General features: G+C 34.6%; 2 protein-coding genes across 6 annotated transcripts in view; both read right to left on the bottom strand.

The window, feature by feature from the left end:
• The window catches only part of LOC128210202 (E3 SUMO-protein ligase RanBP2-like), a 29,544-nt gene extending 24,061 nt beyond the window's left edge, over positions 1-5,483 (bottom strand). The window contains exon 1 of the mRNA XM_052914390.1: positions 5,442-5,483. The gene's annotated coding sequence lies outside the window, so the exon portion shown is untranslated. The remainder of the gene's footprint in view (positions 1-5,441) is intronic.
• Positions 5,484-8,898: 3,415 nt separating this feature from the next.
• Positions 8,899-26,951, bottom strand: LOC128210259 (WD repeat-containing protein 6-like). 5 transcript variants are annotated; one of them, XM_052914480.1, is made up of 23 exons: positions 26,891-26,951; positions 25,458-25,535; positions 25,014-25,112; positions 24,494-24,636; positions 24,084-24,190; positions 23,422-23,569; positions 22,746-22,973; positions 21,159-21,506; positions 20,707-20,780; positions 20,225-20,379; positions 19,234-19,343; positions 18,047-18,223; positions 17,154-17,315; positions 15,230-15,313; positions 14,684-14,863; positions 14,211-14,274; positions 12,910-12,975; positions 12,160-12,667; positions 11,247-11,767; positions 10,942-11,082; positions 10,112-10,206; positions 9,355-9,422; positions 8,899-9,040 (listed from the first exon to the last, which is right to left on the bottom strand). In XM_052914480.1, the coding sequence occupies exons 2-23, from the start codon at positions 25,528-25,530 to the stop codon at positions 8,938-8,940; spliced, it is 3,654 nt and encodes a 1,217-aa protein (XP_052770440.1). In that variant the 5' UTR covers positions 25,531-25,535; positions 26,891-26,951; the 3' UTR covers positions 8,899-8,937. The 5 variants fall into 5 exon arrangements, with proteins under 5 accessions (XP_052770440.1, XP_052770442.1, XP_052770441.1 ...); XM_052914482.1 differs by having other exon boundaries at positions 26,856-26,908; XM_052914481.1 differs by having other exon boundaries at positions 26,776-26,907.
• Between the last annotated feature and the right edge of the window lie 144 nt (positions 26,952-27,095).

Here is a 27,095-nt window from a genome sequence, read left to right as displayed (position 1 = left end):
TAGCAATATATATATATTACATGACAAATTAAAAATTACTTTCCAAATATCTTTTATAGCAAGCTAAAGAGAGGATGAGAGAAGTCTAGTGGTAAATGTGTCCGCCTCTCCCCCAAGAGGTTCGATCCCAATCAAGAATTCTATCTAACGGCCTCTCTTAATGAACACAAGTACTGGTTTCAACCCAGGAAACGGAATGATTTTTTAAGCTATCAGCTATTGCCACAACCCAGCTAATGGAAACTAGTTTAAACTAAGCTAAATTAAAATATCAAATTAGAACATTTTTTTCAACTACACACTTATATACCATGATATAATTCCCATGTTCCTAATGCTACTTACAATTTCACCGTTTGAAATAAATACTATTATTATTTTATTTAAACTCTTGAAAGAACTAACCGTATTAGTGGTATGTCAACTCGCAGAAACGTGCGCGTGTGGACTGGCCGAACAATCGGAAAAAACTAGTTGATGTTTTCATTGTTCTCAGTGCTCTTAACATCCTACGTTTTTGCAATCGTCTTCACGAATATTGTTATAAGCGGTTTTTGTAAATGCTCTGTTTCCAATAGGAAACCTATTTAAAACTACGTACATGCCTTTATTTCAAGGTCACAAATGTGTATTTTTATGTATGTAATTCATGTTGGAAAAACCTCATTAAAAATATGTTTTATTGGTATCATATACCCAAAATTAAATTTATTCTGATGAAACCGATCCGCATAATCCGATATTTGACAGAAAAAAAAACATTTGTTTTTCAAAAAAACTCTTGTGACTCATTGTTACTATTGTAGACACATAACTTGGATCAGATGTAGTCAGGGTTCCAAGTCCTCAAATAAAGTGTCCGGCATGTTATACAAATTAGTTTTATATGTTGTGTTTGGAGAATGTCTATTGTTTATGAAAAGTGCCTTTGGCTACATGGCGGCTCTTGCAAATTTGCTGAATTCAAGATGGCGTTCAAAATGGCCGCCAAAATTTGTAATATGAGAAATAATAATAAAAAAATGGTTTTTAAGATATTTTGAAAGTAAATACTAAAACTAAATAACTTTCAAATATATACATACACTCACTTCTGTTCAGATTCAAGTTTATTTACATTTTATATTTTCAAGGTCAAGGTCATTTTAGAGGTCAAAATGCTACTGTTGAGAAAAATACTCAATCGGACTGGCTTCTTTCTTTTATTGTTTAAAAATGATAATGTATATAAAGCTTATATATGTACTAAAATGAACTGCTATGTATGTTCTTTCAATATTTTATTTTGAATGCACCCTATATCCTGTAACCATGGAGATATTCAAAATGGCGTACAAACAGTCAATATTAAGCTAAAAATGATAAAAACAGATGGCTATTATAAATTGCCAATTCAGTAAAAATGTAATGTTTGAATATAAGGAGAAACATTCTCGTGGATATGACTTCTCTCATAACGTTCTTCAAATTGACATACAACCTTAACTACTTCAAGGTCAAGGTTATTCTTTTTCAAGGTCAAATAATGAAATGAACCCGAAAAATTGATTTTTCCTGTAATATTGTTGATTTTTTTTAAATCTATGTGTAGTTTGTGTCAAAAAGTGGCGGCAGAATTGAAAATTGTATGGTCCTTCATTTTAAACAATATTAATAACGTAAAGGTTTTAGATTTTGTAGAATAGGTGCAGATCTTATACCATTACAGAGTGCGAAAGGTGTTGATATTGCTGTAAGAGTCTTAATAATTAGGCAAATTGTGCAACTGTCACACTCTAAGTCTTAGTCAATAGTATATATTCTCAATGCATTGCGTGCATCTATTTCATAATGTGTTTCATGTAACCATGCATGAATGATCTCTTCAATGTCAAGGTCAAGTTCATTTTAAGGTCACATACAAAAACGCAAAATTCTTGTATCTTTCAGATATTTTGTCTATTGTCTTAGTATTTTCTTCCCTTTTTAAAGTTTACTATTGCATGTTCATTTACAACGTGTGATTGCAGAACTTATATATACATTTCAATATAAGGTCAGAGAACAGTGTCAGAGTTTCTAAAAACGTTTTTGTGCCATACCAGTACACGTTGCATAATGAAAGTGCAGATATTGGCGTTACCATTGAGTTTTCAAATTAAATTTTTGACTATATACCTATGTCTAAATACAAGCAGTGTTTCTATTTCATAATATGCTTAAAATTATAGTATAAAACCCACAGAGCAGACCACATAATGGTTATTATAAGGTCATAACATAAAATTGTACCTTGTTGGAGTGTTTTTTTTGTTTTCATCTATAAAATAATTCTGAAATCTGAACGGTAACCAGTAGGAGGATCTAGGACTAGATTTAAGTAGTTAAATAAAGCAATTCACTTTTATATATGATATTTATTGAACATTTTCCTTGACAACAGTTACGTCACCATCTACTCTCATTATTGAAATATATAAAAGGTTGTTGAGACACTAATATATAGCTTACTTTTAGAGATTGCCGATCTTAATACTAGTAGTCTCGTTTTGAAGATATTGCCAAATTCTGTAATTCTTCTTCATTTTATTTAATTTATACTAATGTGTAAAGACTCTTTACACACTAAAGAGAAAACAGTTTGAAATTGAAAAGTGGTCGAATGTTTTGAATTAAAATGTGGAATGAAGGGAAACTTGTCAAATATGAAAAAAACATTTATAGGATATACAAGTAAATTTAAAACGTTGGCCAAATATATCATATCATATAAATATGAATCACCCGTAATGTGTCTTGCTTGGGTTTGTTTTGATCTAAATATGCTATATCGTTCCCAAAATGTGCTCTTAAGTGCATTGTGTATGCTAACTTAGAGCTGGACATGGGTTTGTTTTGGTCTGAATGGGCTTTATAGTTTCCAAAATGCGGTCTATTTGACACTAAGTACTCTTATTTAGTGCTGCACATTGTTTGTTTGGCTCAAAACAGGCTTTATATTTGCCAAACTGTAGTCTAATGGGCACTGTGTACGCTTATTTACAGCTGCACATGGGTTTGTTTTGATCTAAAAGGGCTTTATATTTGCCAAAACTATAGTCTAATGGGCATTTTGTATGCTAATTTACAACTGCACATGGGTTTGTTTTGATCTAAACGGGCTAAATATTTTCCAAAATGTGGTCTAATGGGCACTGTGTGTGCTGACTTAGTGCTGCACATGGGTTTGTTTGGATCTAAATGGGCTTTATGGTTTCCAAAATGTGGTCCATTTGACAATGAGTAGGCTTATTTTGAGCTGTTCATGGGTTTGTTTGGATCTAAATAGGCTTTATGGTTTCCAAAAGGTGGTCTAATTGACACTGAGTAAGCTTACTTACAGCTGAAAATCGGTTCGTTTGCATCTAAATGGGCTTTATAGTTTCCAAACTGTTGTCAAGTTGACACTAAATAGGCTTACTTAACTTTGCACATGGGTTTGTTTTGAATTAAATGGGCTTGATGATTTCCAAACTGTGGTATATTTGACACTGAGTAGGCTTACATAGAGCTGCACATGGGTTTGTTTTGATTTTATGGTTTCCAAAATGTAGTCTTATGTACACTGTGTATGCATACCGGTACTTAGTGCCGCACATGGGTTTGTTTGGATCTATATGGGCTTTATGGTTTCCAAAATGGGGTGTTTTTGACACCTAGAATGCTTACTTAGTGCTGCACATGGGTTTGTTTTGATCTAAATTGGCTTTATATTTGCCAAAATGTGGTCTAATGGGTACTGTGTAAGCTTATTTAGAGCTGCACATGGGTTTGTTTGGCTATAAATAGGCTTAATGGTTGCCAAATGTGATTTTATGACACTGAGTAGGTTGAATGAGAGCTGCACATGCGTTTGATTGGTTCTAAATGGGCTTTATGGTTTCAAAACTGTGTTGTTGTTTTTACACTGAGTATGCTTTCTTAAAGCTGCACATGGGTTTGTTTGGATCTAAACGGGCTTAATGGCTGCCAAATTGGTCTATTTGACACTTGGTAGGCTTAATTAGAGCTACACGTGGTATGTTTGGCTCTAAATAAACATTTTTGTAGTCACAATTGACTTGACTGAGAATTGAACCGTCTAAATTATAGACCTATTGAGTTTTAACCTATTAATATGCTTGACTGTACACTGGCACTGGTACTGTTTCGGCTTGTATAATACCTACATGGTCTTGAATATAGCAACTTTATTGATCACTTGGCACTCGATTGGCTTCATACTGTATATATTTGGCAGATATCAGAATGGAAGTTTATTGGAAACAAAGTGGACTTGAGAAGATGAGAAGAGCCAGAGTGTAATGATGGTCTAGAAGATTGGGTTTGGTTACAGTCCAAAAGCGGTTGAATGACCTCTGGCTTTGCTTTCGTAGAGCCCGTCTGGGCTTGTTTGATAAGGAAAGTGTAACCACAATAGGGATTTTTGAGCTTTCTGTAGAAAGAACGGTACAAAATGGGCTTTATTGCAATCATTCACAATTGTTTTAAATGAGGGAACATATAATTTACAATTCTGTCAACGCCTTTAGACACATACTAAATTTAAATTAAAATGAAAACGGAAAACAGTTTAATTTTATAGGAAAAAAACATATTTTGGGTTATTTTTCATATATTGACATGACCATGACCTTGAACTGGCTGAAATAAGCTTGAACTTAACATTGAAGAGATCAGATAGATATGTCAACATAAAGCATACTATGGAATAGATACATGTATGCCATGCATTTAGATAGACTTTAAGTAACACTAGCACAGTTTGCTAGAAGACTCTTACCACCTTTGGCATGCTATTATAGTATGAAACCTTGGCGTTTTCAAAAAAAATATAAAAGCTGTATCCCAAAATATTGTTATAAATGAAAGAACATACAATTTACAATTCTGCCACCACTTTTTGACACACACTAAACATAAATGAATTGAAAAAAGAAAAAAAGAACCCAGACTAATGGCTACCTGAAAACTCGATTCGGGGATGGGAATTTATTCACTGCATAATGTAGGAAGGGAAACACAGTTCGAAGCTTTCAGTTTATGTGCCGATTTTGAGCGCTTATTTTGTGGAAGGCCAATTAAGAATATTTGCAAATATCTGAAACCTAATTTCAAAACCTACCTTATGTGTAAGTTGGATATATAAGAGCAATTGGCACGAACAATTAATATTTCTATGTAGAAAAGTGCAAGTTTAAGGTGCAGCGTCGTTAATCTGAATTTAAATGTTCAGCAAAGCCAAAAGTAAACCTCCAACCAGTTTTAAGCAAAACAACGTTCTTTTGAAATCGAAAGTAGGATTATCAACTTCTTGAAATCGAAAAGAATAAAATAATAACGCACACTAAAGGAGTGTAAAAGCAATGCATAGTCTACTTTTTAGAAAATATTCATTCGATTTGCGATGTTTTTCCATTTACCTGATAAATTTCTGAACTGTATGTCCGTGTCCATCCGAAAAGTTGTTCACCGGGGCACTGCTGTGTTGGTTATCTTATATGTAGTGATAACAATTTGTACGGGGGGATCTAGTTATTTATCAGTTAGGCCACAACAAATTGATCATTTGTTCGTCGGATTTGCCGCACCTAAAATTCGAAAAACGAAAAAAAAAAAAAAAAAAAAAAATTTTTGCGCCCGCACATACTATTTGGCCGCGCATATTTATATTTTTTGTTGACTTCTAAATTTCCTCTATTTTCTGAAATTCTTTTACTTAGAATTTAAACCTGCAACGTCGACCTCGCCTTTTTAAAGGTAATTCAATGCTTTACATTATCGCGAGAAAACTTTTCTCGTGTCAGGACAAAATAAGGTCCGGGTAACCGCAAAATAGCCGATATTTGTTGACAAGTCTTTTTTGTCTGGAATATTTTGCAGGACACACCGTTGTTATTCATTTCCGGTATAATGTTTCAGGTTACTTTCAGTATTTGTAATGTAAAATTCACGTTTTAAGTGAAAATCAGTGTCATAGTCAATGGATTATAGTCTTCAGTAAACAACAAGAGTTTCACAGCGTCGAAGGCAATAATTATTTATGTGTGTTTTAAGTAATTTATTGTTTTGTACTCAAAATTTAGAGTTAAATAATAACCATTGAACATGTTTTCGTGAGTTATTTTTTTTAAATTCTTAAATGTCTCAGTTTTCATATAATCATAATTGTTTAAAACAGAATAAAATAGTAGGACTTGTAATAGTTCTGGCTTCCATAACTTTAATGTTGATATTTATTTTTTTGATGTTTACAACACATTAAAGTTATGGCGTAACCCCCATGGTAAAGTCAACCAGAATCAATTGAGTGTGATGATGCAATGCGGTCACATGACCATGATGACGTCGATGGATTCTATTTTTAGCATAAGATTCACATTGTTCATTTAGTTGAATCCAATTGCAGTAAGGCTGAAAATACCTTTTGATAAGTAAAAACAATTTATTTATTCCAAATTTGTTATTAGTTATTTACTAATTATTCGGAATAGAAAAAATAACAGCAATATAATCACTACATTTGTGAGGTCAAATGTAGGTCACATGGGTATTTTCTGAAAATCTTGGTGTCACGTGATTAAATTTGAACACAACTATGACCTAGATAAGGAATGCTTGTAATAGGATTTATTAAAATGCTAAATCAACTATCTCTAAAGCGTTTTTTGGTTTTGAAAATGTGTTTGTGAACTACATTTTACTTCATTTACCTGAGGATACAGTTATTTTGTCTGTACAATGCATACAAGTGAAACAGCGTGACATAAAAATGTCACGAATTCTGGTAGGGTTTGGATACGGCGTTCTCTTCAGCGAACACATCCGAAAAGGTAATATATAACGTGTTCGCTGAAGTTCTTTAGCTAGACATGTAAATGTTTTAGAAACATTCTGTATTTATGCACCAGTCAATTGTAACCACGCCCCCCCCCCAACCCCCTCCCCTCAGGTCCGAGAATAGCCGGGTAAATGAACCGTGTTTTAACCTTCCAGGTGGCCCCGCAGTGCCGGGTGAATGCGGTGGATTTGCCCTGCGGGGTCGGCTGGACCGAAAGTCCCCGCTATTCCCCAGACCTGGAGGGGGGGGGGGGAGGCTGGTGGTTACAATTGACTATTGCATAACACATACAGTTTGAAAATAACATCAGTTAAATCAGAAAATAAAACCTTTTGTAAGTAAAATGACTGTTTTAATTTTCTCAATTCTTTGTGCTTATCCATTTTTTTCTTTGACCGAGTTGTAGTAAAGTGGCCTGTTTCTTACGGTCATTGAAGCTATGGGGCCATCATGTTATTCTTTTTAAGGCACGGACCTATACAGCATAGGTTCTTGGTAAAGGCAAGGTCTTGAAAGGGAAACACCACCTGCTTTAAAATAATAACCGGTGCCACATTTGCAGAATTGTTTGATCCTGCTTCAAGTATGTTGTCCCGCAATTCAATCCACAGTGTTTCTTTATTTAGAAATGTTCTCTGTGTTATTTACTTTTTCAATCTTCTGCAATGTCAATGTCACTACAATTTTATCATGTGCTTCAAGAGGTTCAAATTTAGACCTGACCCAATATTTGGAAATGCTCAAATGATGAATAACTCTTACTAGTCTAAAATGTTTTTTTTGTGATAGTAAGTTACGGAATGAATACAATAGTTTTCTTTTTGGTCCTCGAATAATTGCACGTTACTATGAGGAATGTTGTCTTTACAATATATCCACGTTTAAATTTAAGTTAATAGTAAAGCACTGGATCTCATTGCCATTTGTTAAATATTGAGACAGATTTCCATGTGATACAATCAAAACCTTTTCATTTATAACTGAGAACCTTTGTTTGTAATTGAAAAGCATTTCTTGACATAATTGTATGATAAATTTGGTAAGAAATAAAAAAAAAAATTATTTTTTAATTTTTCGCTCTTCGCTCGCCTCTGATTTGCCTTAAATTTAAAAAAAAGTATTAATTTTTTTCGCTCGCTCGCTCCTACTTTTTTTGGCAAAATCCGTAGAACAAATGATCAATTTGTTGTGGCCTTAAGGCCACATAAAAGTTGATATTTCACATATTTTCGGAAAATGGAAAAAGGTCGTTTTGTATTTTAACAAATCCGATGCAGAAGCAAGTCACTATATAAACTAAAAAAGGTTTTGCCAACATAATTAAAAAAACATTAACTAGATGGCGTCATGTCGAGCCCGTTGAAAGAGCCTTTGATAGAAATAATGTTCTTCCATGCAAATGCAGTACATAATATCATGAAGTTAAAATATACGTGGCACCTGCGACCTACGCGTTTTCAAGAGTACGGATTTCAACTTTTGACCACTAAAAGTGACCTTGACCTTTGAGGTACAGACCTGGGCCTTGTGTGCGACACGCTGCCTCTTCATGGCTTTGCGGCAAGTTTTTTTTTAATCCTATAATGCATGGGCAAGATACAGCCCCGATAATGTTCAGTTCAGACCTGTCCTATCAACAGTACTCATTTTGACATTTAAACTTATATGTTTAACCTTGACCTTTGAGGTTTAGACCTGGTCTTGTGTGCGGCACGCCACCTCATCATAATGAAACTTCATGCCCAGTTTGTTTGAAAACCTTATATTGCAGCGTCAAGATACAGCCCGGTCAATGATCAGTCCGGACGGACGGACGCACACAAGCACATACACCGAACCGCCAATGCGACAATTTGGCTCAATCAGCGCAAATTGGCTTCACAAAAAATCGTTTTAATACATTTTAAGAGGACCTTATTGGAGCGGGCCGAGTATGTCTAATCCCATGCGTAACTCGATAACTGTGCAGAATGATTTATTAAGATCTAAAGTATTTTTCGAAACGACAAACTAACAAGTAAAAAGAAAACATAAAGCCATAAGATTTATTGCAAATATAAGACATTCAGCGATAAACTTCACGAATCAAGTTTAACAGAACTACAATCCGTTCCCGTCATCTCCTCAGAAACAACGACCAGTTCCAGCCCAACTCCACACACCAGGACAAAGCATTTTTCTCTGAAAATATAAAGGTAACTCATCAGAACATGCTTTATATTATACACCAGAGTCACTACTATTAGTGTTAATTCTTAAACGAGAAAACATTATATAGAAATTGCGAACGAGAGTTATTGATAAAAATGTTGATAGATTACAAAAGAACAGACGGACAGTGTAACAACAAGTTTGTGGACTGCCTAAACTTCTTGCATTAGTCTTATAAACGCAATTCTGACCTTAACTATCTAACAATAAAACACATTTAGCATCTTGACGTGCAAGAAAATAAATGTAATTCTTTTGATATATACATGCACATAATATCATACCCCTGTTTCCACACATCAATATTCGCAACATCTGACACAGATGTGTAGTATGCATTGATAAACTGCAACTGAAAATAGATAAAAATAAAAAAAAACATAATAGAAATTAAAAACATAATAGAAATTAAAAAAAACATAATAGAAATCGACCAAATAGCAAAAAAGAATGCAAAATGTTCTGGTAAGGCTCAACTACGGATATTACTTACACGTCTTATATAGGCCTATCATAGTAAAGGCGACCAATAGTGCAGATATTACAAATTGGACTGGCGATAAGGGCCATAACTAAAGGAGTTATGAAAGAAATTATGAAACCTGAACATAAAGTCTTTATTTTCTGTCCTATTTATGTCTGGACAAATAATATTGTTTGTTTGTTTTTCTGTTTGATATTTCGTACTAGAAGATTTTGATATTATCTTGACCTCTCTTTTTTTATCTCAGTTTACATGATACTAACCTTTTGACTAAATAATCATTTGTCGTACAATAATTATCTAATTACTTATGATAAAGCATGAAATATATGTAGTAGTTATACGTTAGTTTCCTAAAACAGTAATACACATTGAAACACAAAATGTTCAGGTGATCCCTAGCATAATTTGAGTAACATACGTTAAGTTAATCTGTATCAATCGTAGATCTGTACATATAGCAAAAAGAGTGGGAATGTCAAAAAGGATCTAAACATGATACTATATGCACATACTGACTATATACTTCCGACCTATAACAACAAATAACGACGTACCTGCAATTTGTCCTCAGTCACATCTAGCTTCCAAACACACAATCGCTGGTCTATGGAAGCTGACAAGAGTAAGTCATCAGTCAGCGACCATATACCTGTGAATATAAGCCAGGCATGTTCTATTGGGCTTGGCAAGACATCTAACACATACACATAGCTTCCTAAGGGCTAATGAAGACCATCATGCTATTTAAAGGAGCAAAGCTTTCTATGAAAACCATAAAATGTTCTTTATTAAAATCAGTCTCTTCGCAAGAGAATTGAAAACAAACAACAAAAATACAATGGGGACTACAGGGAAGAGTCAAGCAGTCAAGAATTCAGCTATGGATGTTTGCTTTAGGGCACCTGGACCATAGCCCAAACTACACTCGCCGATCGTATTTTCTGCAATATTCTAAATAACGGGAAAAAATACATGTTGACCATGGTCTTCTTTTGTGTATGGATAGATTGATGGCCGACTGACTGTCTTGCTTGACGAAGGTATGGAAAGATTGACGGATAGATGAATGGCTCGATGCATAGACGAGACGAATGGATGGATGTGGACTGAAGCGAAGGAAGGACGGCTGGGTTGGGTTGGGGTGATATATGGATGGACAAATAGATGGATGGGTGTGCTGAGATAGGTTGGAAAGATATGGATAGAACTGCAAGGTGTGCAAGTTTCTGTCTCGGTTCAATTGAGAGATTTTATTGATAGTATAGCAACGAATACCTGCCGCAGATGTAGGATAATTTATTTTTATAAAATCACCAAGTCATATTAAATTATATAAGCGGCACAAATATAATAAGTCATGAAAGACATAGACATCGCTACTAACCTGTTATCTGCGCACTGTTTGCACTCAAGTGACCTCCAGACTTCATGACCTTAACCTTGCTCTCTATTATGGTTTCTATAGCAACCAGTGTGACCTTGATTGCGTTGTCATCACCACCAGTCAATAGCATATACATATTGCCTGAAAAAGTTAGTTAATTTGTTAACTTAGTTAATTTATTTATGACTGAAGCGATACCGAAATACATCCAATACTAAATGTTTCATTTTACGACCAAATAAAATTATCAACTCAATAACAATGAATAATCTGTCATTCTTGAGATTAAACAAAATGTAACCGACCATGTTTGATGAGCTGAAGGCTGTTGATCCCCGACTGATGCACATTGATTCTTTGCAATGGTGACAAACTGCCATTTGATGAAAGGTTTTCAGAAGACCTGCTTCTGTAAGTATCATGTTTACTGTTGTTTCTTGTATCTTGGACATCACTTCCAATTTTACAATCTCTGCTTTCTTTATGCGGTGAACTGCCTTCTTCATTGACGAGAGTGTTTAAATTGTCTACAACATCCGATGTTCCATTTGAAAGACTCTCAGAGCAATCATTTTCTACACTTTCACTTAAGCAACTTTCACTTCCATTCAGAGATCCACAATACTTTGTAACATCCCAAAAACTGACATAACCATCCGCTGCAGCTGACAGTAAAAGGATTCTTTGCTGGTTGCTAGGCAATGGCACTATGCAATCTAATTGGCTAGGAATGATCACATGACCTACTTTTAAAATACAATGACTACCACAGGTAGACGTAGCTATAATTGAGATATTTCTTGACTCTTCGTTGAATGACAACAGTCTACAAAAAAATAAATATTAGGGCATGTATTAACTAAATGTAAAAGCACACACACACACTGAATCAGTAGTGATGTACAGTTATAATGACGAATATAAGGGTGGTTTGGCATCATGACAATTAAAATTTATTTAAGATTGCTTCTGTGGAATATTGTCACATAAACTATGGTTAACATTAAGTACTTTCAAGAAGAGCTGCATGACACGAATACACTGTAGATGCTAATGGGAAAAGAATATATAGTTTATATCAATTAACACATGTTCAAAAAGTTTGATGAAAATGACTTACAATATTTGTATAAGTCAATTACTTTAGCATAATGCAACTATAATAACAGGAAATATATAAATGCTTTATTTTATATATATATTATTGTAATTCCTTACCGAACAATACCATCCGAGCATGCAGCACCAATTAGAAACAGTGATGGTGAACTTTCTTGCTGAATAACAGTCAAATCAAGAATTCTTGTCTCAGGGTCAGAGTTCTCTACTGGAAATCTCCAAGGCTTTTTAACTCTCTTCCCTATTTGACTCAACTGAAGTCCACATAGACTTTCATGATAGAAGTTTGGTGAGGACACCATTTCATCACTATGAGTCTCTTTGTTAAAAGCAGTGTCTGCATCTTGGAAAAACTGCCGTCCTTCTGAAGAGTTAGCACCTTCTTTTGTAAATGTATTGCTGCTACATGTGTCAAAATCTTGATTAAATTTCACATCTGTCCTCCATATTTGCAGCTGTGCTCTACCTCCAGCACTAAAGATCAACTTCCTGTTTGCTGAGGAATGTTGGGATTGAATACTTGATTGGCACACTGCCAAACATCGCACACTGGAAATATGACTAGTAAGGGTGTGGCTCACTTTAAGAGTTGGAAACCCGTTTTCATCTATGAAGAGTTGAGGACTAGTAATGACATATGACAGTTTTTAAAAATTTACATGTGCAAGACTTTAACTTATTTACATATACATGTAATAACAGTTAATCTGATATAATTAATAATTATTTTATACTTGTAGTCTCACAATATTAATGAAGAAATCGGATAAAACATATCAATACATTTCTTTAGTCTTGTGACGTAGCCTTGAAAATTATAACAAACATTGAAATTCTTATGAAGGATACAGTGTAAAAATGCCAGACAGACAGCTGTATCTTCACTGCAGGTCACCAATGCATGAACAGGGTTGCCTAGAAACAAAATGAATGGTTAGTATGCAGCTTTTATTTTCCAGATAAAGTCAAGTTAAAAGCTTGAGTTAGGCTTTCCAAAAAGTCTTTATATTCGAAAATTAGACATACCTTATAGGCTTATACATGCATTTGCATAGAATGCTGATTTCATACAGTAAAGAATGTTTGAATGTTTACGTGAATCTTTCTAATGAACAGGTGGGCTAATGACCCCACAAAGCATTCATACATGTACAGTTTCATCTGATTCACACCAATGGGCCAATTAAATCTTAGTTTAAAATAACACTTGTGAATTGGCTGCGCCAAGTCTCCATTGAGGTAAGGTCAAACTTCTTTTGTGAAAAATGGCATTGCAAATGTGCTTTGTTAACTTGAATTGCAAACAGTAGTATTTTAACAAGGATAAAAAGTAATAGATATCAGGGCTTGAAAATGGACAGGCTTGTCTCATCATTTCTGTCAGTTCAGAATATGACTGAGCTAATGGAAAGGATTCTGCCATCATTAATGTGAAAATCGAAATAAAGCAAGATAAAATGTCCAATGTCAAAACATCCCAGTTTTGCTCAAGACATCCCTACCAGAAGTGAATTGATGACCTTGAAACTTCCTAGAAAAAAATCATCTAGACTTATAGTAAGAACTAGACGCCAACAGGCGACATCTCAAGTTCTTTTGAAAATCCTATAATGCATGGTCAATATACAGCCCAGACATGTATCATTTCAACCTTTGACCTCTAACCTTGACCATTGAGGTACAGACCTGCAACCAATGCCAACATGCCACATCATCATGGTGAACCTCCATGGCAAGTTCTTTTGATAATCCTATAATGCATGGTAAGTATACAACCCTGAAAAGGATCATTTCATCCTTTGACCTCTAAGTGTGACCTTGACCATTGAGGTACAGACCATGGTCCTGTGCTCCACATGCCACCTCATCATTGTGAACTTCATAGCAAAATTTAAAATCCTATCATGCATAATCAAGATACAGCAAGGACAAGGTTCAGTCTGTACGGATGCACTACCACACTGATGCACTACCGCACTGATGCACTACCGCACTGATGCACTTCCCCACTGTCTCACTTTTGCACACACATACACAGAACTGCCATTGTGACAACTATGGCTGGCTCACCACATGTGGGCTCAACCAAATTTACAGTAAGGGGTTTTGACTTGTGGACGCTTTAACTATTACTATTTGTTCAGACTCACCATCTGTGTCCTGTCCTGAGGCCACATGTTTGGCATCACATAATTCTCTACCATGAAGACTTCCCTGGAATATATAAGGCAGGATTGTAATGAACTCACTTTTTTCAAATGGAAACAAGAGTGTTGCATTGACTAGCAAGTTAGCTTTATGTCAACCACTACAATTAAATTTGTATATTGTCTCAAAAACAAAACCAAATGTATGCTTAAACTTTTAAAGCATAAACATAGTCTAAATATCATCAAAGTTTGCATTCACCATTGGTTTGGATTTCAAATATATAAAATCAAAGACTATCTAATCATTCATAATAAGATAATCTAAAACAAAAGTGTAAAAAAACTTTCATTATTTACAAAATGCAGCATGATAAATAACTCATTATTATCAGTTTTTTTAAAATAATATATTGTTCTCCAAAATACTACACCAGAACATTAAACATAATAATAAAACAAAAATATAACTCCACCTTTAATATAAATTGGTTGGACTCAGTAGCCACTTTAGTGACCTTGACCTCTCTTGCTTTCACATACACGAATGTTGCTGTGTTTCCATGGCGACAAAAGTCCCAGGCCCTGTGACCTCCACCGCAATTGACCTCCAGAAGTTTCTGGTTCTGTTGAACGCTCCACACAACAAAAAGATCCTATAACATTGATTATAAAACATAGTCTATTACTTCTATCAATAACAATTTAAACGGCTCCATGAAACAGGCAGTTCCCCTAGAAGATAAGACATCAGTTGCTGTACACTCAACACAACAAACAGGTCCTTTCACATTGAAAATACAAAACTAAAAGGTCCTCAATCATTGAAAGTCAAACATTGTAAACTCACATTGTTTAACAGTGGTCCATTACATATCCAACACTGACATACACTGCAAATCATGAAGTGTTAGTCTAAACATTCTTACACATTACCTTCAACAAACATATTCTTAAAATTAGTTACAGGTTCTAACACATAGGTCCTTAAATAAAATTTCAAGTAGATAATAAATATATACCGTGTAAAACCCAAGAACTTGAATGTCTTCAGAACTGTCATCAGAAAATTCCAGTCTTTCGATCCAGTCCATTCCTTTGCAAACCTACATGGGCAAATGTGAATAACACTTTAAAAGGCACATTTAAGCTGAGGTAAAACAGTTGTCAAGATTATGTTTTTAAATATTGAACTACATTTACTAGCATGCAAGTCAGAAATAAAATAAAAAATTTAAAAAAATAATATTAAAATTAAAAAAGGGACCTCTGGATTGCTAGAATCCTACCTTGTGACATTGAAAATAACACTAATAATAGGATGTGATACAGGCCCAAAGAATAGTACCAATGCTTTCGGAATGTTAAAACTAAGGTGACTATGGGCCTGTTGTTAATATTTTTTGTATCTGTATTTTGAGTATCTTTTATGTTATGCACATGTCACTATAATTAACAACTAACTCACTTACTTAATAGCATATTTGACTGGGGGAGCCAATTGAAGGAATGTCAAAGGTCAAGTGGGGTAACTCTGCAAATATGGGCGTTGCAGTAAAAATGTAGCTCCCCGATCATAAACATTCCATTGGAGATCTTTTAATTTGCATCAAATGATTTACAAAGTTGTCATACACAGAGACCATGTTTGAAGATTAACCCCGGGGAGATGTTAAGATATGTTTATAAGTGTTGTTTTATTAATTTAAAAAAATTATTATCTCCCTTTCAATTTTTCATTAAACACATGGTTTATCAAGGAAACCAAGTTGAAAACCAAAGGACAATTTTAGTTTTTGAAATATGCACAAGTTGATATAACCATGAACCATTCTTTCACTTTCCAATCACTTCTTTCAAAAAATATAAATAACACATTTGTTCATATCAAGGAAAGCAATTTTGTAAATGATGGTCACAGGGCTATCATTCTTGTACAACATACAACATCACATTGCCATCTATTATATAATACATGACAGTAGTTTGAGTCATTTCCATTTAACACTATTCAGATAAAAAGTGAATTGATTTGAAAAAAACACACTCTTAGTAAAGGGAGCAAATTTGGAAACAGTGGGCCACAGAGTAATTAGCTTGGAAATTAGTATGAGTCAAACATATATAACTATTTATCAGTATTTCAGTTTCCATTTACCCGTTTCTATACATTGTGCTTTTATAAATGAATAATACATAAAATCAAGGGAGACAATTTAGTAAACATAGGCCATATAGTTGGTTCTGCTACAAATAAGAACATATGACCATGCTTGTTTTAATGCTCAATCAATTTTCAAATTATGATGAATTCAAGTTTTGATGGAACAGAAAATTGGTTTGCTGAATTTAAAGAAGTTTAAATATGAAAGGACAGACAGAGGGACATGATCATTTATATAGGGCACCATTTTTCTTTTGCAAGGCTCTAATGACTTTTTATACAGCTCATCATTGAACATCTTCCTTGTTTTTCTTTTGTAAATGATATGTAGTAGATTTGTTTTTGATACACAATTGTTAGGCTTTTTTTATTGGATTTCTTTTTCAAAAGAGATATATTTCATTGGAAGAGCAGTAGAGTGATAGGGTTCTCTCAAAAGCAGTAGATTTTCCCTACTGCTGATAGAATTTACATGTCTGAAATCTATATTACAAATATTGTTGTTCATTGAGATTTTGAATTTCAGTGCCTAACATTAAAAATGCAGTTTTAAACCACAATAGGGAAACATTGTACACAAGTGTGTCATTATATGGACTGTGTTAATGGACACCATTTCTAGTTTCCACAAGTTAACAAGATTACAATTCGTATCAACTATTTAATGTTTTATAAATAAGTAGGAAGAGCATATTCATTTGGCATCTCATAATAAATACCAAGATAACCATACTCTAAAATTGTGTGTGATTAGTATATATTTATAATTAGTATAACCTAACCTTATTGCTGTTTAAAAGCACCAGCTCATCATCCTCTGCCCACTCATAAACTCTGTATGTACCATCCCTTCCTGCGGAGTAGATGTGGTTACCATGGCAACAAATGTGGGTAACGCCTGCTCTACCATGGAGACGTGGGAATGTATGCACAAGTGTGCCTTTCTGGAAAGTAGAATACTTTAATGGGATAAGCACATTTTACATATGTTTTGGCAATATAGGCTTTTGTATTGCCATATAACAGTATAGCAGGATGCTGTTTTTGCTTTTCTGTTGTTTTTAATTCTTAAAGGGGTAAAACTACAAAACGTTTAAGCATGATGGAGACTTGTTACTTGTAATCACAGGAACTGTATGTCAAACTCGTCACTGAGCGGACGTCTGTTTCAATAATGAAGGAAGCATTACTCGCCAATTGATAAAGTCAGAATTGAAAAACATGTTAAACAATTGTGTATTGTCTCTGATAACATATTTACCAAGTTTCATTTGAATATCTTGATTTGTTTGAGTTATGGCTAACATTAAAGATTCTGCACACCTCCGTTAATAATGACACCACTTCTTTCTTTGAAAAACAGACGAGCTAAATATTGTAATTGTTATGTAATATACCAATAAAGTAATGAAACTGTCAGGAGATGTGTAGCAGCCTAAAACTCTGTGTGATCTTGTATAATGGCATTATTGTTCCCAGCAACCTCTCTGTGATTTGGTCAAATGGCAAAATAGTTGCATAGAAAAATTTAAAACAGTACTTTGGTTTGTACAAGATCAAATTCAAAAGATTCGTTGTATTTTGCCCACTGTGTTCTTCAATACACAATTAAGATGTCTTCTTAATCTGGCTTAGATAAGTAACAATAAACAAAACTTAAATAATAAAATCTTACCTTTTCATTGAAATCTAAGATGTAAACATAGACACTCCCCATCTTGTCTCCACAAACAAGCATCTGGTTGTCAAGGTGATCTACCAGTGTTGCCGAAGTAACAAATCGCTGTTTACTGTGTGGCAGTTCACATTGTGAAAACCCTGTCAAACTGTGGCCAGAATATTTCCACATATCCTGAAAATAATACTAGTTATCAATATAAGATAATTAAAGATTCTTAATTTAAAAAAAAATAATTGTATGTTAAGTGCCTTTTTACAGTTAAGTCTCAGCTTCAACAATTCTCATTTTCAACAATTATTTGAGTTAATCACAGGGTTAAGAGCCCCAACATTTTAATAAAAAAAAAAAAACAGACACGCTAACAATAGTATATATCGAGCATAAACGGAAGCCAATATTTTACAAAAATATCCCATTCGGGTCTGAAACAAATTCTGTAAAGGTAGAGGATCAAATATCTGACCGCTCCTGGCCATGTCTTCAGGATTAGATGATCAAAGGGAAGAGCTGTTACAACTAGAGCTCGATGTTTTGTTTAATATGGCAAGATCACAAAAGATGATTTTACCACAGAGTTCTATATACACTGAAGATTTTTATCTTTACCGAAGACAATTTCAATTTTGAATGGGTGCCATCAGCATGATGACCTATGTCAATAGGGCCGCGCCTGGTGTTATTTATGACTTTGACGAAGACTCCTAGAGGTTCCTGACAATAATTGGTGTACACGGCCACAATGAGGCATATTTATACTAAAACACCATAGCATTGATACTCCTGTATGATTCCATCCCCGCTATAGCCCTGAACAACACCTCAACACCTCTTGCAGATAATATCTTCATGGGCAAAATTATGAAGGCTGTCTCCACACAATTGTGGTCCTAAAGGAAGCTGTTGTTACCCCCCCCCCCCCCCCCAATCCAACAATACTATCACTTAACAAATCCATTACCTCTAGGGCCTGTTGTTAGCAGTATGGAGGTGTCCAACCATACAAGGCAGTTATGAGGCTGGTACATACCATGATGCCACTAAGGCCTGTTGTTAGCAGTATGGAGGTGTCCAACCATACAAGGCAGTTATGAGGCTGGTACATACCATGATGCCACTAGGACCTGTTGTAAGCAATATGGAGGTGTCCAACCATACAAGGCAGTTATGAGGCTGGTACATACCATGATGCCACTAGGACCTGTTGTTAGCAGTATGGAGGTGTCCAACCATACGATGCTGAGGATTTTTCCCTCACATGCCTGCACATCTGTCTGTGTGACTGATTTGGAATCTGAAGGGAGAATATAATTAATTTTTACAGTTTACAAGTGCTAAATATTGTTGGAACTATTAACTAATTTATTATAATAGTATTAATAGTGTGTTCTGTAGGCATCATATCTCGCCTAAAAGTTCAAAGTTTAGAGCACCACCAGCCACATTGTCTTATAGCCTCTCAAAATGGACGCCTATACAGAGGCTTTTTGAAAAAGGCCCCCATTTGCAAAGCAATCAAGCCTACATTTTCCAGCACTATATGAGCAGTGTCCTATCCTGATTTTTTTTTGGAATATACATGTTATATCAGTCTACCATATCAAATGGACTTAAGCGTGACCTTTTATCAGCTTAAAGAGCCCGATACTCATAATTAGGATTAACTAAATTAGAATAACTTAAGTATTGACCGACTTAGATATTCTTGAACTTGAGAACATTCTGCTTCAACATGAAAGTTGTAGATGTGTTAGTGTGGAGTAAACATCATCAGAGCTTGAACAATTATCAACATTACATTCACTGAATAAGATGATTCAATATAGTAATAGATACATAGTAACTTAGGGGTTATTGAAACACTTCTCTTACTTATAATATGCTGAAAGGTGAAACAAACAGCGGCCTGTTTCAATATAGATCTTAGTTGATTTTTGTACTTAATTGAAATAAAGTGCCATATATCTCTGTTTTTTTGCTACATATTTGTGGGAAATTAACTTAAGACAGTAGGAAAAATGGACACAATATTGATTAAATAAAAAAAATCAACTTGTTGACATTTGTGATGTCTCTACAGTTATTAAGATAATTGATGTTACAACTACGATGCTTGACTGCCCAGGTATATCGACATAAATAACAGTTTAAAATTCATGGGTAATGTGTACATACCAGTAATATCAATAACACGCAGAGTTCCCCGAATGTTACCAATGGCAATGAAGGATTTACATTGCGACACACTCAGTTCTGTATATGAGGCAAACTTGTCATCTGACATCAATACTTGTCTCTGATTGGTCAAGTGATGGTACATGAGTAAATGCCTGAAAAATTGTATGTAGATGAAGTTTATAAGTGTATTCGTATTTATACAGGGCAAAAATGCAGTTTTAACCAGTGTTCCAAATTAAAGGGAACAGTATGTCAGCAAGCAGGGTATTGCAGAAAGTTACCAACTAGTTTTGCTTAAATTTCACTGTCCAATTTATATATTGTATGTTTTTATCATTAATTTTTGTCAATGTTCATCTTTACTCTTTTACTCTCTAATCTTTGATAATGGCTTGTCATTTGCCTGAATAATGCCTGAATAATGCCGGTAAACCCTACACTAAGCAAGTATATGGTAAGTGTAGTTCAAGAGTGTTTACCCTGCATTTGTGATCACAATCACCCTGTGTACATCCAGCAGCAAGGTGTTCCTGGGAAAATCAGGAGAGTCAAGCTGAAATCCAATGATACATATCTGTCAGAAAATATGACAAATCATAGAATTTTGGCCTATGACTTCCACTTGTAATATAAAATGAATTTAACTACCATAAACCCAGTGAGTTAACATAATTTTGAGATGAAGAATCGAAGGCTGGAAACTAATATGTCTTGCAATTTACATATAAATGCAAAAAATTGGAAAATTATGACAGCCAGAATACAGTCTACGGAATAAATATAACTTTTACTGAAGCGACTTGCTAACATATATCACATATATATATATTCTAATGCAGAAGTGCACTAAATGACTATAAAAAAAACACAATAGAATTTGCTATAAAACAATATTATCATTTGTATCCATAAACATGGAGTACATTTGTACCTGTAGATTCAATGTGTGTGTCTCATTCTTCAAGTGAACCTCCTGTTGATTCTGTAACCTCCACATTCTTATAGAGTTGTCTCCCCCACCAGTAAAAACCAGGTTACTTTCCCTGTTTTCTTCATCTCCTTTGACTTTAAGATAGCTAGAGTTGCTGGCCATTGATTGGTCTTGAATGCCTTCCCTATTGACAACAGAGTTCCTTCCCTTGGAGTATTCTTGATTGCCTCCCTTAATGTCAGTGTTATTCCCCTTCCCCGCACATAAACTCCATATACTTTTACCCTTATGTCCCTTTAGTTTCTGAATTATCTGCCCCTCATATGACCAGACGCACAATGTAGAATCCTAGAAACACATTTAACAACATAAAAATTATTGAGTAAAGGAATATTAGCAATTGCTTTATGAACTCAATTTAATGCTCGATAAAACAAGAGCGGTCACAGACAACTATATCCCCCGCCTCATGGGGACATTTTTTGTAATGAAAGCCAATCAATGGTAAGGGTAGTTTCTCAGGAACATAAGAAATGCGTAAAATTAAGAAAGGGCAATAACTCTTTCAAAAAAGGTCAAATTGCAAAAGCCTGACAATATGCGCTGCGTCACTATATAGTCATCAATCTGTGAAAGTTTGGTAGAAATTGCATCAAAAATGTAAGAGGAGTTGTGAAGAAACCAATTTCAAATGTAAAAAAAGGGCAATAACTCTTTTTAAAAAATGGCCGAATCGCGAAAGCCCAACAATATGCGCTGCGTCACTATATGATCATCAATCTGTAAAAGTTTGATAGAAATCGCATGAAAAACGTAAGAGGATTTGCCAAGAAACCAATTTTAAATGTAAAATAAGCAAAGGGGAATAACTCTTTCAAAAATAGTCAAATCGCAAAAGCCAGACAATATGCGCTGCTTCATTTTATGATAATCAATCTGTGAAAGTTTGGTGGAAATTGCATAAAAAACGTAAGAGGAGTTGCCAAGAAACCAATTTTAAATGTAAAATAAGCAAAGGGCAATAACTCTTTCAAAAATGGTCAAATCGTGGGCTGCCTCACTATATGATCATCAATCTGTGAAAGTTTGGTAGAAATCGCATGAAAAATGTAAGAGAAGTTGCGAAAAAAACAATTTTAAATGTAAAATAAGCAAAGGACAATAACCCTTTCAAAAATCGTTGAATCGCAAAAGCACGACAATATGCACTGCTTCACTTTATGATCATCAATCTGTGAAAGTTTGGTAGAAATCACATGAGAAATGTAAGAGGGGATGCAAAGAAATGAATGTGGGACGGATGGATGCACACACACGCACACACGCACGCACGTATGAACGCACGGAATCGGGCCTACCATTACTATATCCCCTCGCCTTTTCAAGGTGGGGGATAATAAACGAAAAGAAGAGCAGCCATCCTTTAAAACTGTTATCAGCTGCATGACAAACTCCGACAAACTTCCAGGCCAATTTGTTTGCAATTCAAGTAAGGAGAGTAAATCTTTAATTCTGAAGTTATTTGTAACTACACAAAAAATCTGCAACTGCAAGCAAAGCACTTCATGGCCTTATTATAAAACATACCTCTCCGACGCTAACAATACAATCATCTAGCAACTTTCCATCCCAAACACGTGCAGAATGGCCATACAGGGTGTGTATGAGGGAGCAGTCAACAGTCTTCCAAATGTCCAAGTCCGTAGTTGTCATTGGTTGTGCAAATTTAACCCGATACAGTTGAATACTGCGATCGTCTGATACAGAACATATCAGCTGAAGGCTGGGACTGTAGTCTACATTGAATATAACACCCTGAAAGAAAACATGTAGGTCACATAATTATGTAAGTTGTATGTTTACATACTGTATACCTGAGATGGCCCGTCAGTGATTGGCCCATCTTATATTTTGTATCATTTCGTTTTTACATGAAATGCATTCGCAGTGTAGATTTCAAAGAGACATAATTAAATCATAAAAAGCACTTAATGCAGTTGAATCCCATTTGCTAAAACTCTCTTGATTCAATTTCTCATTGTCTCAAACTAGATGTAAAGGACTGATTTTTTATACGGAATGCAAGCCTTCTCGCTTGGCAAAAAAGTCAAGGCTAGAGGGGTTTTCACCAGTCCCTGGGAGTTTGAACCAACAGGGTTCAAATGTAGTAAGAGGAGAAAAAAAGGACATAGTAAACACAATAAAAACAGAATAAGTATAACTTAATGCAAGTATTGTATGCTTATTTCATTACAATTTGTACCTGATGACCAGTGAGCGTGTGAAAGGGCTTCACAGTTCCGTCGGTTTCCTTTATGCTATGGGGACTCCAGATCACAACATGATTGAAGACGGTTCCAGCTGCCAGTACAATACAGCCTGGGGAACATGCCAGGAACCGGCCACAGTAACTTAACAAATGGTTAAGGCTAATGTCAAATAACTATCAAGATCCAAACTGCTGATTGCTCCAAGATTTTTTTATAAAGAATCATCCTCCTGACCTTTCTCCAGATTTATATCTTTTAGATAATTACGAAGTAAAACACTATCCTAAGGCATTTTTAACAATAATGAAATCAAGCATAAACTGATAAAAGATTAGCTTGAACTACGTTTATGTTACAGCTGCACAAGAGTGTGGTCTCGTGTTGTGGGCGAAACAAAAGAACCTGAAGAAAACCCACTTGTCCAGATTGGTGTCCACTAACAAAACTCACATGCACCTTATTGAACCCAGGCTTCCTTCATGAAAAGCTGTATGCTAACCACTGCCCAAGCCGGACAACCCGATCAAACTGTACTTTCAGGTTACATGTAGATGATTTTCAACCAAACTGCTTGTAACAAACACCCATTTTTGTTATAGAATGACAAGTCAGTGAAAAATCAAGAAACGTTGCGATCTAAGACAAAAAAGGATACAGAATACATTTGTCCCAACAGTGGACAGAGGTCAATATCTGACCTCTTGCTATATCCACTGTAGCTACTTCATTGTGACCAAGGGCCACACATAACTGACCACTGCCCTGAAATAGAAATATTTACTCTACAGGTAAATACAAGGCATTCATTTCTTTGTTTTTATATTTGTTCACCGATTGGGTAGGTGTAGTAACAGATTGTCTACATTATCCATATATATATATCCAATCCATTATAGCACAGGAGAAATGGATTTTCGTACTTATTTCGAAAATAGAAAGTATCCTTTTTACACTTAAGTCCATCTGATGAAACTGCTATCAAGTGAATTCACCATAGATAGATTGTCATCAGGAGGCAAACTGATATTGGTAAATCAATGTTAAAAAATATATGTATAATCAAACCTCGATCCAACCAACATCCCAAATCCAGTCATGGAGTTCCATCAATTTTCCCGTGCATGTTAGTTGACCAGTGCATGAATCCTGATGTAAAACACGTAGTGACTTCTGTCCATAAACGCAGACATGTCTGTCATTTTGAGGGTCTGCAAGTAAAGCAATAATGAGCCATCTCGAAAGCATTTTCCCTCTCATTCTTGTGATTTTATAAATTATGTAATTTCTTTGTAACTGAATACAGTAGCATTTGAAAGTACATACGAAACATGTTTATATTTAAATAATGTAAAAGGATAATAGTATTTTATTTCTGAAAGTAACATGAAACAGATTATGAATTAATGTTAAGCTTCCAGCCTGTTTGATAGGGATGCAGCTGTGAAGATGTTAACTACTTACCATCAAGTAAAATAAAGGAATTTATATGTAACAATACAAAATTTAAATATGAAATGTGAGCCAGCAAATAAAACTAATCAAGGTTCAAACTTTAGTAGAGGTTTAAACTTTAATAAAAACAAACCTTGAATAAAGCCATGGACCACCCTTGCAGGGAGAACATCTATCCTCTGTATCAGGCCTCGATCTTCAAGTGTGTACACCCAAACATAACTTCCCAGGCCTGGAAACATTCATAGAAGTGTTATAAATAATAACAATTAGAGTAAAATCAATACTATCCTGAAAACATTATTTACTTATATATATGAAAACAAGTGATACATGTATATATTTTAAGAACATTTGAACATATTTTCTTATAAATTATCAGTACATTTTTAGTAGTTGGATGTGTGTGGCACTATTTAATGATTTCTAGTCAAGAAATTAGTTTAACATACATGACTTCATCCTTAGAACTATTCAGTTAAATATGGTTCTGACCGTATATTCATGAGCATATTTGAATATAATTATTTTTTATTAAAAGAAGATGACATATTCACATAAATGCAAAGGTAATTACCAGCTAACAAGAAGTTTCTGTTGCACCACAGAGCTGTAACTGGCCCAGTATAAAACTCACTTTCAAGATGCATTTTACCTGAAAAGTATTGACAAATTCAGTAAACCTAGAATAAATGTTTAGTTCTGGCTTCGATAAACACAACGCCACATCAAATTGTATTGAGTTGAAAATGCTCCAATGCATCTTCTGTTGTGGTGACAATTAGTTGAATGTGTGAGAGTGGTCTAGTGCTGTAGGTGTCCGTTTGACCTCACCGTCTCTGCCCAGGAAATGGACTCGAGAGTGATTCATATCAGCTTTCAGCATCATTCATCGTAGAGCAAAATTTCTTTTAGTAAAAACCATAAACGCATTAGTTCAAAATGGAGGTAAATGGTGAAAATGTTCTGTTGTTTTCTTTTTCAGGGGAAATTATTTATAAACTATGTATGTACAATCACTTAATTCCAAGGAGTTTTTGCAATTGCAAAACATTTGTTTGGGCTGGTGGCATATATATGGATGTCAGCAAGGACTATTCGATTCCACTTGATACTCAATATCCTGGATAACTGCACCAAATTTGTCCATGTGTTTAAACATTTATGGATCTTTTTGAAAATATGAGTGCTTTAAATTTTAGAAAATCACAGGGCCTTTTGAACTATATAATAGTTTAATTAATAGCCTAATGTATACAGCACAGTTGTTTTAAGAAAATTTTTATTGTAAAGATGCCACTCTGTAAGACTTTTACCACTTAGATGGTGCCACTTGCCTGTGATGCTCTTATGTCATAGGCAGTAACAAAGTAGGGTAGATTTAAGGTAAATGAATTATATTCTCAAATCCTTTAAATTTTATCAAATTTTAGTGAGATACATGTATAAAAATGTTAAGCTCTGGTTGAGTTTTGATTTGGGCTTCTCTTCAGCTAACAGGTTGGGCCAATAGAACTGTTAGCTGAAGTTCTTTAGCTACATGCAGATCATGAAAAATTGATACAGCTCATCTATCAACATTCTGTTTTGGGCATTTATTTGTTCCCGTAGCAGTTCACCATGAACAAAAATCATTAAAATGACTCTTTGGAACTATTAGGACTACCTCTACAACACATGACATACATTTTTTGGAAGTTCAATTAAAAACAGTTTTTCTTCTTCTTTTTTATGTTGGCCCGACGATTCTGCTGAGTTAGTAATCTGTGAATGGCAACTTCCCTATTGGATCAAAATTATAAATTCCATGATGTTACAGTACCAGTATACATGTACATCACTACATGATGTAATAAATTGTAAAATATATATAAAGTAATCGACTCGTTGATCACCATGTCCATGGTACAAATTGAAATTTAGTCACAGATCAATATCTCACTGGAGGGCTATTTCGCACAACAATAACAATAACCTGTGCATATACACACAAACAAATGTAATGTTTACATGCTGGTCATGTCGTCTAGTTTCATTTTGAAGAATGCTTGCATCATTGAGAAGTAAAAAAGGATATCTCTTCAAATTATTATTTTCCTGGTATTCTGTAAAAAATAATTTTAACATTTTAAAATCACCACGCTTGATACACAACATTTTTACTAAAGAATAGTTGTGTTTGGATTTTATAAGTATTTAACAATTCAGAATTATT

The sequence above is a fragment of the Mya arenaria genome, chromosome 12 (genome assembly GCF_026914265.1).
Source record: "Mya arenaria isolate MELC-2E11 chromosome 12, ASM2691426v1".
NCBI lineage: Eukaryota > Metazoa > Mollusca > Bivalvia > Myida > Myidae > Mya > Mya arenaria.
The sequence above is the reverse complement of the archived record's forward strand: the minus strand, read 5'-3'. Positions and strand labels throughout refer to the sequence as shown.

Excerpts from the sequence above, each read along its gene's own strand:
- LOC128210259 (XM_052914480.1), bottom strand. The coding sequence starts at position 25,530 with ATGCATCTTGAAAGTGAGTTTTATACTGGGCCAGTTACAGCTCTGTGG. Across the intron at positions 20,380-20,706 it reads ATTGTGATCACAAATGCAGG|GCATTTACTCATGTACCATC; the intron begins GTAAACACTCTT and ends ACAATTTTTCAG. Across the intron at positions 9,041-9,354 it reads ATTGATGTGTGGAAACAGGG|AGAAAAATGCTTTGTCCTGG; the intron begins GTATGATATTAT and ends TTATATTTTCAG.